Source organism: Tamandua tetradactyla, chromosome 2 (assembly GCF_023851605.1).
Source record: "Tamandua tetradactyla isolate mTamTet1 chromosome 2, mTamTet1.pri, whole genome shotgun sequence".
Lineage (NCBI taxonomy): Eukaryota > Metazoa > Chordata > Mammalia > Pilosa > Myrmecophagidae > Tamandua > Tamandua tetradactyla.
Window position 1 is genome coordinate 141,502,932 of NC_135328.1, and position 16,485 is coordinate 141,519,416.

General features: G+C 42.6%; 1 protein-coding gene across 3 annotated transcripts in view; it reads left to right on the forward strand.

The window, feature by feature from the left end:
• Nucleotides 1-9,347, forward strand: part of LOC143674011 (UL16-binding protein 2-like) — a 32,364-nt gene extending 23,017 nt beyond the window's left edge. For 2 of the 3 annotated variants that reach the window (XM_077149237.1, XM_077149236.1), the window contains exons 5-6: nt 4,633-4,922; nt 7,471-9,347. In XM_077149237.1, coding sequence (XP_077005352.1) covers nt 4,633-4,922; nt 7,471-7,498 — 318 coding nt within the window. In that variant the 3' untranslated portion in view covers nt 7,499-9,347. The remainder of the gene's footprint in view (nt 1-4,632; nt 4,923-7,470) is intronic. The other variant, XM_077149239.1, reaches the window with a different exon arrangement.
• Nucleotides 9,348-16,485: the final 7,138 nt, after the last annotated feature.

Below are 16,485 nucleotides of genomic sequence, written 5' to 3' on the forward strand. Positions count from 1 at the left end.
GACTTTCTCAGAAAGCTACCAGACTGACCAAACAATGAAAATTCTCTGATGGGAGTGGGGGCATTTGAGGTTCTCCAAACACAGTGTCCCATCTAGGCTAGGTGAGAGATTGTTTTCACAGCTACGTAGTTACCATACTCCTGGTTTCAGTGTTGCCCTAGAGCTGGGTGTCAGGGATGGAAATGGAGCAAGTTCAAATGTCACAACGCTTAGTGTCCTTATTGGCGCTCCGCCCTTTTCTCCTGAATAAATGCTCTTCAAATTATTGTAAACGTTTGCTTAATTTCCAGATTTCTAAAAAAAGTTGATCATAGTTTTTTGCCCACATCGTCATTCCTTTTCTGGAGGAGCAGATTTTTCAAGATTCTATGTTGTTTTAGGTTGTAAAAGCTGCTGGAATGCAATATACCAGAAACAGAATGGTTTTTAAAAAGAGGAATTTATTAAATTACAAGTTTCCAGTTCTAAGGCTGTGAAAATGTCCAAACTAAGGCATCTAGGGAAAGATACCTTGATTCAAGAAAGGCCAGTGGGCCTGGGATATCTCTGTCACCTGGAAAAGCACATGGTGATGCTTGCTAGTTTTCTTTTCTCATTTCCTAAGGCTTTCTGAGGGTGATTTCCTTCTTCATCTCCAAAAGTCTCTGGCGGTGTGAGCTCTGTTGGCTCTGAACTTTTTCCAAAATGGTTCCCTTTGAAAGGGTCCAGTAAGCAATCCCACCTTGAATAAGTGGAGACACATCTCCATGGAAACTATCGAATCAAAAGTTGCCACCCACATTTGGGTGGGTGACATCTCCATGGAAACAATAAAAAATATCCCACCCAGCAATATTGAAGGGGGATTAAAGAATTTAGCTTTTCTGAAGTACACAACAGATCAAACCAGCATATATGTCTGCCATTCCAGAAGTCCTGCTTTCCAAAGTGACCCTTTAAAATTGGAATTCAGAGCATGTCATGTCTCTGCTCAAAACTCTCCATTGGCATCCATCCCCCTAGACCCAATGCTAATATACAGATAATGTGCTGTGTCCTGCACCTTTTCCTCTCTGATCTCTGTTCACATCATTCTTCTGCTTCTTCCGTGCTGGCCTCCTGGATTGAGCACCACTGGTCATGGCTTCTACCTGCAAGGATCACCTCCAGCAAGTTTTTCTCAAATGAAGCCTCCCTTTTCCTTACTTACCCCAAAATGGTACCTCCTCTTTCACACGTGAGTCCCTTTACCTTGTTTTACCTCCCAAGTCGTGACTCGCTTTCTGACATTCTATGTAATATTCCTATTTATTATGTTTGTCATCTTTTTTCCTCTTCTAGAGCAGGGATTTTTGTCAGTTTTTTTCACCACGGTATCCCTAGGACAGCCAAGTGTAGGTGCTCAAAGTGCATTTGTTGTGAATAAGTGAGTGAAAATAATTTGGGGCAAGGACCTCTTCCACTAATTTATGAGGCTCTGGAGAGGAACTTAGCACCTGAGGAAGCCTGTGTTTCGGGGTTCAGTAAACAAGAGTGTTGTTTAGTTTTAGCTGCTTGAGCAACCCACAGTAACCTAGCATGACTGGCCCGGCAATTTCATCTAGCTCTCTGTCATGGTCAGGTTCATGTGTCAGTTTGGCCAAGTGATGATACCTGTTTGTCTGGTTGGGCAAGTGCTGGCCTGTCTGTTGTGATGAGGACATTTCATAGAATTAAATCATGAGCATGTCAGCCGCATCCACAGCTGATTCCATTTGTCATCAGCCAAATGGAATTGTCTTCTGCAAAGAGTAATGCTTAATCTGATCACTGAAAGCCTTATAAAGAGGATTCAGAAGAGGCAGTCTCTTCCTGCTTCGACAGACGAGCCTCTCCTGTGGAGTTCGTCCAGACCCTCCATCGGTCTCATCGACTTCCCAGCCTGCCCTGCAGATTTGGACTCTGCATTCACACCGTCACATGAGACACTTCAATGAATTTTATATTTGCGCGTGTTCCCTGTTGATTCTGTTTCTCTAGAGAACCCTAACTAATACACTCTCCCATCATGACGTGAGCTGTCCCTACCCTGCTCTGCCTCCTCCCACTTTGGATTTTTGTTTTGGGCCATGGAAAGTCACATCCACAGGACACGAGACAGGGCTGCAGTGGGGAAGAATAAGAGGTGGTGGCTACTAATGGGCCATGATTAAAGGAAGTATTTGTTCCTGTGGACAAAGGAAAATGCTCATTATGGAGTCTGTGAACTAAGAGGTGGTATAAAGAATAAAGTGAAAATCACCTGTAATTCCATTATTGAGCATTTACTTTTAGTGTTTGGGGGCATACAGGCATTTTTATGAAAATGAGATCAAACCCTTTCTGTTCTCATTTTTTTGACTAAACGTTGTGTTAAGAGAATGTCCCTTTTAAGAATTTTTGAAAAGCACACATATATTTTATGTACAATTGTTTACACAAATTCAACAAAGGTAAAACCAGCTCAGGGAAGGTCTAGGAAAACAGCACCTTACAACGGTGGCACTTATGAATGCATAACTTTGCATTTAGGAAATAGCCATGTGTTATGGTTTGCTAGCTGCCAGACTGCAATATACCAGAAACAGAATGGCTTTTTTTTTTTTTTTTTTAATTTTTTTATTAATCAAAAAAAGAAAAGAAATTAACACAACATTTAGAAATCATTCCATTCTACACATGCACTCAGTAATTCTTAGTATCATCACATAGATGTATGATCATCATTTCTTAGTACATTTGCATCGATTTAGGAAAAGAACTAGCAAAACAGCAGAAAAAGATATAGAATGTTAATATAGAGAAGAGAATTAAAATAATAATACTAATAATATATATATATAAAAAGGAAAAAGAAAAAAACAAAAACAAAAGATACAAACACACAAACAAACAAACAAAAAACCATATTTCAGGTGCAGCTTCATTCAGTGTTCCAACATAGTTACATTACACTTAGGTATTATTGTGCTGTCCATTTTTGAGTTTTTGTATCTAGTCCTGTTGCACAGTCTGTATCCCTTCAGCTCCAATTACCCATTATCTTACCCTGTTTCTAACTCCTGCTGGTCTCTGTTACCAATGATATAGTCCAAGCTGATTCTCGAATGTCGGTTCACATCAGTGGGACCATACAGTATTTGTCCTTTAGTTTTTGGCTAGACTCACTCAGCATAATGTTCTCTAGGTCCATCTATGTTATTACATGCTTCATAAGTTTAGTCTGTCTTAAAGCTGCATAATATTCCATCGTAGGTATACGCCACAGTTTGTTTAGCCACTCGTCTGTTGATGGGCATTTTGGCTGTTTCCATCTCTTTGAAGTTGTAGATAATGCTGCTATAAACACTGGTGTGCAAATGTCCGTCTGTGTCTTTGCCCTTAAGTCCTTTGAGTAGATACCTAGCAGTGGTATTGCTGGGTCGTAATCCATTCTGCCATTCTATGTCTTTTGATTGGGAAATTCAGTCCATTAACTTTTAGTGTTATTACTGTTTGGATAATATTTTCCTCTACCATTTTGGCTTTTGTATTATATATATCATATCTGATTTTCCTTCTTTCTACACTTTACTCCATACCTCTCTCTTCTGTCTTTTCGTATCTGACTCTAGTGCTCCCTTTAGTATTTCTTGCAGAGCTGGTCTCTTGGTCACAAATTCTCTCAGTGACTTTTTGTCTATAAATGTTTTAATTTCTCCTTCATTTTTGAAGGACAGTTTTGCTGGATATAGGAGTCTTGGTTGGCAGTTTTTCTCTTTTAGTGATTTAAATATATCATCCCACTGTCTTCTAGCTTCCATGGTTTCTGCTGAGAAATCTACACATAGTCTTATTGGGTTTCCCTTGTATGTGACAGATTGTTTTTCTCTTGCTGCTTTCAAGATCCTCTCTTTCTCTTTGACCTCTGACATTCTAACTAGTAAGTGTCTTGGAGAACGCCTATTTGGGTCTATTCTCTTTGGGGTGCGCTGCACTTCTTGGATCTGTATATTTAGGTCTTTCATAAGAGTTGGGAAATTTTCAGTGATAATTTCTTCCATTAGTTTTTCTCCTCCTTTTCCCTTCTCTTCTCCTTCTGGGACACCCACAACACGTATATTTGTGCGCTTCATATTGTCATTCAGTTCCCTGATTCCCTGCTCAAGTTTTTCCATTCTTTTCCCTATAGTTTCTGTTTCTTTTTGGAATTCAGTTGTTCCATCCTCCAGTTCACTAATTGTAGCTTCTGTCTCTTTAGATCTACCATTGTAGGTATCCATTGTTTTTTCCATTTTTTCTTCTTTGTCCTTCACTCCCACAAGTTCTGTGATTTGTTTTTTCAGATTTTCTATTTCTTCTTTTTGTTCAGCCCATATCTTCTTCATGTCCTCCCTCAATTTATTGATTTGGTTTTTGAAGAGTTTTTCCATTTCTGTTCGTATATTCAGCATTAGTTGTCTCAGCTCCTGTATCTCATTTGAACTATTGGTTTGTTCCTTTGATTGGGCCATATCTTCAATTTTCCGAGCGTCATCCATTATTTTCTGCTGGTGTCTGGGCATTTGATCAGATCTCCCTGGGTGTGGGACCCAGCTGGTTGAAAGGTTTTTCTGTGGAATCTCTGGGCTCTGTTTTTCTTTTCCTGCCCAGTAGGTGGCGCTCGTGGCGGTCGTTTGTCTGCGGGGCAGTCGGCCCAGGAAACCGCGCGCGGAGGCGGGGGTCGCCGGCCGTGGCCTGGGGGAGTGCCGGTCCAAACCGCCCAGCTGGCCCGAGACGCCAAGCGTGACGGGAGGGCCCCGCTATCCAATGTTCCCAGTCAGACCGGGGAGCCACGTGCGTGGAGGGGACCCCAGACGCCAGCCGCCCCAGCCGGGAAAACGTGCACCCCTCGGGTATCTCACAGCAGTGGATTCTCCCTACCCGTTCAGCCGTTCCAGAATGGGGTACGCTGTCTTTTTTGGTCTCTGTCGTGACTCCGGGAGCTGTTTTGTATTGTTTCTGTTTCTTTAGTTGCTTTTCTGGAGGAGGAACTAAGACCCGCGCGTCTTACTAAGCCGCCATCTTCTCCGGAACACAGAATGGCTTTTAAAAAGGGAATTTAATAAGTTGCTAGTTTACAGTTCTAAGGCTGAGAAAATGTCCCAATTAAAGAAAGTCTATAGAAATGTCCAATCAAAGACATCCATCCAGGGAAAGATACCTTGGTTCAAGAAGGCCGATGAAGTTCAGGGTTTCTCTCTCAAGTGAGAAGGCACATGGTGAACACAGTCAGGGCTTCTCTCTCAGCTGGAAGGGCACATGGTGAACACAGCATCATCTGCTAGCTTTCTCTCTTGGCTTCCGGTTTCATGAAGCTCCCCGGGAGGCATTTTCCTTCTTCATCTCCAAAGGTCGCTGGCTCATGGACTCTCTGCTTCGTGATGCTGCAGCATTCTCTGTTCTCTCTGAATCTCTCATTCTCCAAAATGTTTCTTCTTTTATAGGACTCCAGAAACTTCTCAAGACCCATGCAAATGGGTGGAGACATGTCATCACCTAATCTAGTTTAACAACCAGTCTTGATTAAATCACATCTCCAGAGAGACGATATGATTAGTTTCAAACATACAATACTGAATATGGATTAGAAGAAATGGCTGCCTTTACAAAATGGGATTAGGATTAAAACATGGCTTTTCTAGGGTCCATACATCATTTCAAACCAGCACACCATGTGATAATCCTGAAATGAGAACGGAACTCACACCTCAAAGGAGAGAAAAAAGGAAAAGAAAGGCTATGCTGGATCATTTCCTCTTCTTGACTCACTGTATGAATTACATCTATAGGGTTGAGTGATAGAATTGTATCAGGTAGCTCCAAGAAAATATGGTCCAGAAAGGATCATCACCAAGTGGCTTGTTGGATATAATACTGCTTGGACAGTATTTTCATGGTTGGCTGGAGGCCTCTGAATTTGGATATACTGTACATTTGTACCACACATATTTTGGTTGCTTCCACCTTGTGGTTATTGTGAAAAATCCATCTATGAACATTTGTGGAAAAATGTCCATTCTAGTCCCTTCTTTGAGTTCTTTTTGGGTATATACACCTAGAGGGAATTGCTGGGACATGTAATTTGACTTTCAACTTTTTCCAGGAACCTCTAAACTGTTTTCCATAGTGGCTGGCACCCATTTGATATTCTCACCAGCAATGCCTGCGGGTTCCTATTTCTCTGCATCCTTGCCGACACTTAGTTCATTTTTCTTTAAATAATAGCCGTTTTAGCTGAATCTTACTGTGGTTCAGATTTGCATTTCTGTTTGAGCTTATGAGGTTGAGCATCTTTTCTTGTTCTTATTGGCAACCCCCTGTTGGGACAGATTCCACCCTCCCCAACCCCGCTCCCCGCCCCCCCAGTCCCCTACCTTCCGTTGTCTCCTGTACTCTTTCCTGCCTCTGGCTCAGGAGATGAGAGACAGACACGTGGAGATAATGTGGCCTATGGTGGGCAGCAGGAAGGGACGGGAGAGCGCCCCACCCATGGCCAGAGCTGTAGACAGTGCTGGGGACCGAGCACGCCAGGGCTCTGGGAGGTGCTGCCACCCTCCTGGATACTGTCTGGTGATCCACAGCCTCACTGTGGGCAACCCTCCGACCTGCCCGAGGCCCTCAAGTGGTTCATGGTTTTGGAATACTTGGTCCTCTCTGGCAGCACCTTCTTCCCAGCCTGGTAGACCTTCCACGCCTCTCCCCATCTGCAAACCCCCTTTCAGTCCTGATTCTTCTTTTCTTGAAAGCCTTAAGACTTTGGGTCCCCAGGGACACCCCTCTCCGCCTTGTTAAATCAAACGGCCTGAAGACACCTCTTGCTACCTCTCCCATCCAAAGGAGCTGCCAGGTCGACTCTGGGCAGATGGAGCCTGGATTGCAGGGAGCCACAACCACTTTTCTCACCTTCTCAGGAGAGTTCGGGGCGTACCACCCCCCTCTGCCCAGGCAGACATTCCAAGTTTTATCTTGAGAGGGGATCAAAAACCTGTAATTTGCAACCCAGTGGCCTGCAATAGCTGTCACCTGTTGCTTCAGGTTCCCTCTTGTACATTTGTTTTTTACCCTTTTGGCCCACTGACCTTCACAATAGTCTCTTCCTTTCATTCATTCATCATCCAACCCCTTTTAAATTACATAAATAACTGAAAATTCACAGGTCAGGCCCATGTGAGGAGTGAACCATCATCTGTTGTGTCTGAGGAAGATCCCTGAGCCTTGGTGAGTGGGTCCTGGCAGAGGCCCCTCCCCTCACCTAGCTGACAGGACACAAGTGAGGAGAAGAGAGCCGGGACTGCAGAGTGGACTCTCTGTGGCCTGGGGTGGGATGGGTATGGGAATGAATAGCTAACTCAGGATATGTGCTGAGCTGTGAGCAGGGCAAGCACCAGGCTTCTTGGAAGCTCTCCTCATTGTCCCTTTTCATTCCACTTAACAGTGTCCTCTGTGTTTCAGATGTGGAAATGACACTCAGAAAGCTTAAGAAATGTGCTTGCAGCGGGTCGCCCTGAGTTTCCTGCACATCTGCTCCTATTGCTGAAGTTCGATCTGGACCCACACCAGAAACGTTGCTTCGCGACCGAGTCCTTCCCCGCCAGAGTCCTGTACACAGTCAGGATGTGCCTGGCCCAGGTTCCCTCCAATGCCCATCCTCCTCCTTGCCTGCTGCCCTAGTTCCCAAAGCCAGGCCTCTGCCTCCTCACTGCACAGCCCATCACTTCTAACTTAACCAGCCTCCTGGGTTGCAGATCTCAGGCCCTTCCTGATGGTCTCCTCCACAGTTAAAGCCCAGGGGATGTCCCCCAGCCTTAAGCATGTGCGTCCCTTTCCTACAAACACATCAGCTGGATCCAGCAGGCTGTTGCTCCCTGTTCTACTTTGCTAGCTGCCAGAATGCAACACACCAGAGACGGACTGGCTTTTATTTCATTAGTTCTTCAGAGGAAAGGCAGCTAACTTTTAACTGAGGTTCTTTCTTACGTGAGAAGACTCAGGGTGATCTCTGCTGGCCTTTTCTCCAGGCCTCTGCGTTCCAACAATTTTCCTCAGGGTGATTTCTTTCTGCATCTCCAAAGGCTTGGGCTGAGCTGAGAGTGCTGAGATGAGGCATGCTGAGCTGCTTGGGCTGTGCTACGTTGAGCTCTCTCATTTAAGCACCAGCCAATTAACTCAAATGTCATTCATTGCAGCAGGCACACCTCCTAGCTGACTGCAGATGTAATGAGCAACAGATGAGGTTCACGTACCATTGGCTCATGCCCACAGCAACAGAACTAGGCACCTTCACCTGGCCGAGTTGACAACTGAATCTAACTACCACACTTCCCAAGGCTAGGTCAGCCCAGGAACCTCCTCTCTGTACCTGCTCCCACCCCCTGTCCTTGTCCTGAAAAGGGCAGACCCTGTGATTCTGCCCAGACCCCTCATTTCTTGGGTTTAGGACACAGGAAGTCACTACCTTGGAGCAGGGCCTCCAGATGATGGATTTCGGAGTCTTTGTTCTCATTTAATGGAAGAGAGCAAGTGGGTGGGTGGGACAGCCTCAGGGTCTCTCTCCAGTCCTCACCCCAGATTAGGAACTCCCCACTGGGACCTCAGCCCCTTCTCTGTCTGCCCACAATAGGTGCTTCCCTGATACTAACCAGGCAAGGATGCACTTAGTGTTTTCCCTGTAGATGGCTACAGCAATCCAACTGTGACCTGAGTGGAGAGACTTGCAGCCACAGATCCAGGTCTTCTAGGTCAGCATTAGCTGTGCTGCAGAGTGAACCTTAAATAAGAGGAGACACCAAGAACACCATCCTTTATTTTACAAATTGATAAAGAGAGTCTTTAGTTGTCTTAGTTTTCTTGTCACTAAAGCAAATACCTGCAATGGGTTGGTTTAAACACTGGGAATTTAATGGCTCACAGTTTTGAGGCCAGGAGAAATTCAAATCAGGCTGTCATCAAGGTGATGCCTTCTTCCTGAAGATGGTGTTCTGGGACTCACAGCTATGGATCCTTGGTCCTGGGCTCCTCTGCCACATGGCAGTGCACATGGCAGCCTCTCCTCTCCTGGGTTCCCTTGACTTTCAGCTTCTGGCAGCTCCTCTGTGGCTGTTTCTTTCTATGACCCTTTCTATAAGGCTTTAGTAATAGGATTAAGGTGCTTCTGGGCCATACTTGATCTGAAGTAACTTCATCAAAAGGTCCCGTTTACAAGGGTTCATGCCCACAAGGATTAAGAACATGCTTTTCTGTGGGTACATAGCTGCTAAATACCACAATTCTCAGACTTCATGAATTGAGTGGGAGTTAATACAATAAACAAAGTGCTGTCATTAAAGTGAGATACTCTTTCTGTGGATGATTTGTTAAACCTGGGGAGGGTGAGGAAGTCCCCAAGGATGTGACACTCATGCCCAGCTTTGAAGGATGGGTAGGGGCTTGTGCTTGGACAGAGGCCATGGCACACATGGTGGGACCAGGGCAGGTGGGCGTCTGGGCTATGGAATGTTGGAGAGCGACATGAGAAGGGGCAGAAGGATGGTGGGAAATCCCTATGATAGTTCCTGAGCCACCAGGCAGAAACTCCCAAGGCAGGAACTTCCCAGACCCTCTCTGCTTCATGGCTGTGCAGGTGCACATTGCTTTGACATGCATACACACATGTGCATGTTCATGCACACATGTGCACATGAATGCACATGCACATATACACACACAGAGCCAGGGGGCTGATCTAATCTCAGATAGGCTTCCCAGTCCTCCCAAACCCCTCTCTGACTTGGTTACCTGTCAGCCCATCCATCAGCTCCTACACTTTCTTCCAAGATGCCAAGCATTTCTCTCGTCTGTTTTCATTCCTGGGATCTCCCCTAGAGCCCTTCCTGAAAACTTCCACCATTCTTTGATTTCTCCCACTCCTCCTTGGTTTCTGGAGCAGGCCTGGGTGGGATTTACCAGTTACAATGAGAAAAAATCATTTGATATTGCTGGGCTACTCTGCTTCATTCTGATGATCACCTTGGCCTTTTCCATTACCCAAAGACATGGCTGTCTCCTCTAGACCAACTTTGTTCGCAGCAGATCCCTTGTCCTCTGTTCCTTCCTGTTGACGTTCTCCCGTTCTACTCTCTTAGCTCACCTGCTCCTTGCCTCAGCAAAGAGACAGCACTTGGGCAACTAAGGTGTGCTCATTTACCCCTTCACATAAACACAACACTCCCTTCCTCATGCATTCTTCCACCTTCCACTGTCCTTGCTGGATAGGTTGTCGTTTGCTCATCACAAGCCACTCCCTATCTCCCTGGCTTACAGCAACAGCCCTTTTAGATGCTGATGATTCTGTGTGCCAGCAATTACAATCACTGTGCTATCATTTTTATTTTGAACCTACCATTTAAATGCAAAATAGGTAGCACCACAGTGATGGAAGTCAAGAGCTGTGCCAGAAGTGAGCACTAACAATTATGGACCAGAAGGAACATATTTTTTTAACAAGCACATTTTAAAAAATTAATTGAGCACCTGTGGGGCCCATGGAGGAGATGCCCATGACTCTGGGAGTATTGGGCCATGCCCATGAATTGGTCACTTGAGTGCATCAGACAGAAAACGCATCACTTTTGATTGATATCAATAACAATGGGACAGAGAACCCACAGGCAACCCCAATCCAAGTGGCCAGGCAAGAAATAAATACCAGGTGCTGTACCTGAGAACTGCTTAAACTGATGTGCCTTTAAAGCACAGAGATACTTTGGCTTCCCAGACCTCCATAAATTCCAAGAAATGGAAAGTAGAGTTACAAATCAAAAATAAAATTCAGGACTTCTCATGTAGATGGCGGAGTAGGGAGCTACAGTACCCATCCTCATCCAAAAACAGTTGTGGATGGGTAGAAATTGTTTGATCTGGGGTTCTGGAAGCCTGGGGAGCACTGCACAGCATCCAGAAGAACAGGACAAAGAGACTGAGATGCTGCAGTAAAGTGCTGTGAATTAAGCACTCAGCAGTGACTGCTGGCACTCAACACCCACTCTCGAGGCTAGCTGCCTTGTTTTGGTTTCTGGCTGACTGCTGCAGTTGGAAAGAAATGTGGAAACCCTTTTCTCCAAGAATGAGGTGGGCCATTTTCTCCAAGAATGAGGTCGGCAAATTTTCATCACTGGATTCCAGCTTCAAGCTGCGGTTTTGGCCCACACTGGATAGGGACTGCCTGGCTTTTGTTTCAACCCCACCCCCAACGGGGGCAAAGGCAGTGGAAGTTCAAAGACACACGGTCTTCTTAGGGCTGTGGGAAAATGTTCCTGAAGTGTGCTGTCTACTGGCACTCAACACATTTTAAAAGATTCAAACACTTTTTCTGGCCATAATGAAATGGAGCTAGAAATCAATAACAGGCAGAGAACTGGAAAATTCACAAATATGTAATGTGTAAGCAATACACTTTTAAACAGTCAGTAGGTCAAAGAAGAAATTGCAAGAGAATTCGGTAAATATCTCAAGATGAATGAAAATGAGAACACAACATACCAAAACTTATGAATGCAGCAAAGGCCCTGCTGAGAGGGAAATTTATAGCCCATTAATGCCTACATTATAGAAGAAAAAAGAGGGAAAAATCAAAGACCTAACTGCAGACATGGAGGAAATAGAAAAGAACAACAAATTAATCCCAAAGCAAACAGGAGAAAGATGTAACAAAGATTGGAGCAGAAACAAATGGAATTAAAATTAAAAACGATAGAATCAACAAAATAGAAAGTTCGTTCTTTGATAGGTTCAATAAAATTGACCTAGCTAGACTGACAATGAAAAAAAGAGAGAAGAGGCAAATAAATAATATCAGAAATGAGAGGGAGGACATTTCTAATATACCCCACAGAAATGAAAAGGTTCATAAAAGGATACAATAAGCAACTGTATGTCAACAAATTAGAAAATTTAAATGAAATGGACAAATTTCTAGAAACAATCTATACTGACTCTAGAAGAAATAGAAAACCTCAACAGAGCAATTACAAGTAAAGAGAGTTACAGTCATCAAAAATCTCCCAACCCAAAAAAACCCAAGGCCAGATGAGTCACTGGTAAATTCCACCAATCATTCCAAGAAGAATACCAATCCTGCTCAAATTCCTCCAAAAACTGAAATGGAAGAAACATTACCTAACTCATTCTATGGAGCCACACATCATCCTAACTCCAAAGCCAGATAAAGATATTACAAGAAAAGAAAATGACATCAATTTCTCTAATGAATATAGTTGCAAACATCCTCAACAAAATATTTGCAAATCAAAGCCAATAGCACATTGAAACAATTATATTCGATGATCAAGAGGGTATTTATCCCAAGTATGCAACACAAGAAAATTAATTAATGTAATACACTACATTAACAAATTGAAGGAGAAAAACTGGTATTATCTCGATAGACACAGAGAAGGCATTTGACAACTTATAGCATCCATTCTTTTTTTTTTAATTTTTTTTATTAATCAAAAAAAAGAAAAGAAATTAACACAACATTTAGAAATCATTCCATTCTACACATGCACTCAGTAATTCTTAGTATCATCACATAGATGTATGATCATCATTTCTTAGTACATTTGCATCGATTTAGGAAAAGAACTAGCAAAACAGCAGAAAAAGATATAGAATGTTAATATAGAGAAGAGAATTAAGATAATAATACTAATAAAAATATATATATATATAAAAGGAAAAAGAAAAAAAACAAAAGATACAAACAAACAAACAAAAAATGATATTTCAGGTGCAGCTTCATTCAGTGTTCCAACCTAGTTACATTACACTTAGGTATTATTGTGCTGTCCATTTTTGAGTTTTTGTATCTAGTCCTGTTGCACAGTCTGTATCCCTTCAGCTCCAATTGCCCATTATCTTACCCTGTTTCTAACTCCTGCTGGTCTCTGTTACCAATGATATATTCCAAGCTGATTCTCGAATGTCGGTTCACATCAGTGGGACCATACAGTATTTGTCCTTTAGTTTTTGGCTAGACTCACTCAGCATAATATTCTCTAGGTCCATCCATGTTATTACATGCTTCATAAGTTTAGTCTGTCTTAAAGCTGCATAATATTCCATCATAGGTATACGCCACAGTTTGTTTAGCCACTCGTCTGTTGATGGACATTTTGGCTGTTTCCATCTCTTTGCAATTGTAGATAATGCTGCTATAAACACTGGTGTGCAAATGTCCGTCTGTGTCTTTGCCCTTAAGTCCTTTGAGTAGATACCTAGCAGTGGTATTGCTGGGTCGTAATCCATTCTGCCATTCTATGTCTTTTGATTGGGAAATTCAGTCCATTAACTTTTAGTGTTATTACTGTTTGGATAATATTTTCCTCTACCATTTTGGCTTTTGTATTATATATATCATATCTGATTTTCCTTCTTTCTACACTTTACTCCATACCTCTCTCTTCTGTCTTTTCGTATCTGACTCTAGTGCTCCCTTTAGTATTTCTTGCAGAGCTGGTCTCTTGGTCACAAATTCTCTCAGTGAATTTTTGTCCGAAAATGTTTTAATTTCTCCCTCATTTTTGAAGGACAATTTTGCTGGATATAGAATTCTTGTTTGGCAGTTTTTCTCTTTTAGTGATTTAAATATATCATCCCACTGTCTTCTCACCTCCATGGTTTCTGCTGAGAAATCTACACATAGTCTTATTGGGCTTCCCTTGTATGAGATGGATTGCTTTTCTCTTGCTGCTTTCAAGATTCTCTCTTTCTCTTTGACCTCTGACATTCCGATTAATAAGTGTCTTGGAGTATGTCTATTTGGATCTATTCTCTTTGGGGTACGCTGCATTTCTTGGATCTGTAATTTTAGGTCTTTCATAAGAGTTGGGAAATTTTCAGTGATAATTTCCTCCATTAGTTTTCCTCCTCCTTTTTCTTCTCTTCTCCTTCTGAGACACCCACATTTGTGCGCTTCATATTGTCATTCAATTCCCTGAGTCCTTGCCCATATTTTTCCATTTTTTCCCCTATACTTTCTGTTTCTTGTCAGATTTCAGATATTCCATCCTCCAGTTCACTAATCCTATGTCCTGCCTCTCGAAATCTACCATTGTAGGTTTCCATTGTTTTTTTCATCTCTTCTACTATGCTTTTCATTCCCATAAGTTCTGTGACTTGATTTGTGACCTAAGATATGGTCTATCCTGGAGAATAATCCATGTACACTCAAGAAGAATATGTATTCTGTTGTTGGGCGAAGGGTTCTAGATATGTCTGTCAGGTCTAGCTGGTTTAGGGTATTGTTCAAGTTTTATACTTCCTTACTGATCTTCTGACTAGATCCATTATAGAAAGTGTTCTATTAAAGTTTCCTGAAATTTTTTTTTTACAGGTATTAACTCATTTAATCATTACAACAGTTCTGTGAGGGAGACACTATTAATCCCATTTTATGAATGAGGAAACAGGCACTGAGAGATTAAGTTATTTGTCCAAAGTCACGTGGTTCCTTAAGGATAGAGCTAGCACTTCAGCCCCAGGGAGTCTGCATCTTAGCTACTACACACATTGCCTCTTGATATTTTTTCAAGGGGGAAGGGAACAAAGAGTCCTTTGAAGATAGCCTGCTTTTAAGCAGGGAAGTCATATGGTAATGTTGTAGGAAAATAGTGGGAAATGTATTTGGCACAATACATAGCACCAGTGTCCAGAAGGCCTTGATTATATAGTTGAGCCTTCTGAACTTCTTCTATAAACCACTGATTTTCGTCCATTTTTTCCTTCAACCCACAGTAAGAAATAATTTTATTATTGCAACCCATACTTGCAGATACATACACACACACACACAAATATATATTATATAATAAATAGAAATAAAATATATAGTATATTTTATACATATACATCATTATAAGCTTAAAACCAAATTCCAAGAGAATACTTCCAAAACCATATGCCATGCACTTTTTATTCTGTTTTACATTTTTTTTAGGTTGCTTTAATACTTGAAATTGATTTCATGATCCACACTAATAGGTGGTAGCCCAGTATGAAAACATCATTTTCATCACTGTTTTCTTAAACAGCTGTACTTTGGAAAGATACAATTAAGCAGCAGCAAAAATTATTAGGAAAGACTGGGTGGGGGAGTCCAACAATGATACAGGATAGTGAATGGAATGGAGAAAATATTTCAGGAGCTTTATTTAAAACAGAATATTTTGAACTTACTAGGATATGCAGAGAAAGGGAGAGAGTGGAAGCAGAGATAATGTTATGGTTTCAAGCCTAGATGAAGTGTAAATTTGGAGAGAAACAAATACATGTGTATATGCTCTATTTTGGACAGAGTGTTGATGAGATTTGGGGGAGATTGATAACAGGTAAACTGAACTGTGAACTATAACACAGAAGTCGGTATTAGAGCCAAACAAAAATGGTGGGGTTAGCTGGGATAGGATAGCTCAATTATGAGAGAGGGTGAGAGGGCCCAAGAAGAATATAGAGCAAAGTAAAAGAAGGATGGGATGGGCCATGGTGGCTCAGCAGGCAGAGTTCTTGCCTGCTATGCTGGAGACCCGGGTTCAATTCCCAGTGCCTACCCATGCAAAAAAAAAAAAAGGAAGGATAAGGGCAGTATACTTAAATGTTAGGAGAAGAAAAAGGACCTAAAGGGAAAAAATTTCCATAGGGAGTGAAGTAAGAGTGGCAACTGAGATGGAAAAATGTGGACTGATAAAACAACACTGAATTTGACTAATGGAGGTACCTCCCTTGAGTGGTAGGAGAAGCCAAATTTGAAGGATTAAGCAGTGAGGGATGGCAAAAAAAGTGAAATAAATTCATGGTCATCCAACTCCTCTCCAGTCTTGTCTCGCCCGAGAAACACTGGTTGCAGTTGTAGGACTTCGTTTTGGGTCGGTGCTGCGTAGTCCTCCAGATGGTGATATGAATGATTAAGTCAAACTCTTCTTGGATAAATGTCCTAGTTCCAAATTAAAATCTTTCTCTTGGCCTCGTCTGTGGCGTCATCTCCCCGCCCGGACCAGCGCAGGGCTTGTCCCTGCTCCCCGCCGCACCCCTGACCTGGATTTGGGATGAGGGTAATGAGCATCTCCTGGGGGGTGAGCTCGGCGCCCCGCATAATCAGGCAGCAATCACCGAGCAGTTGAGATTGGTGGAGCCGACCTTCTCGCTGCTCACCTCCTGAAGAAAGGTCGTCATCGACCCTGTGTCCTTCTCGGAGGGGCAGAACTGAATCCGAACCTGCTTAATGGACCCGATCCAGTGCCACCACCATGATGCCCTCCACCCCCAAAAGTCTCCTACTGTTAATGCAGAAAAGTCAGTTTCTCATTTCAAATCTATCAGTATTCGCGTCATATGTTTTGGGGCTCTGCAATAGGATACAATACGGTAATACTGGCATTTATAATTACTCTAATGGTTACCTTTACTGCAGGTCTTTATTTCTTTACGCTGCTT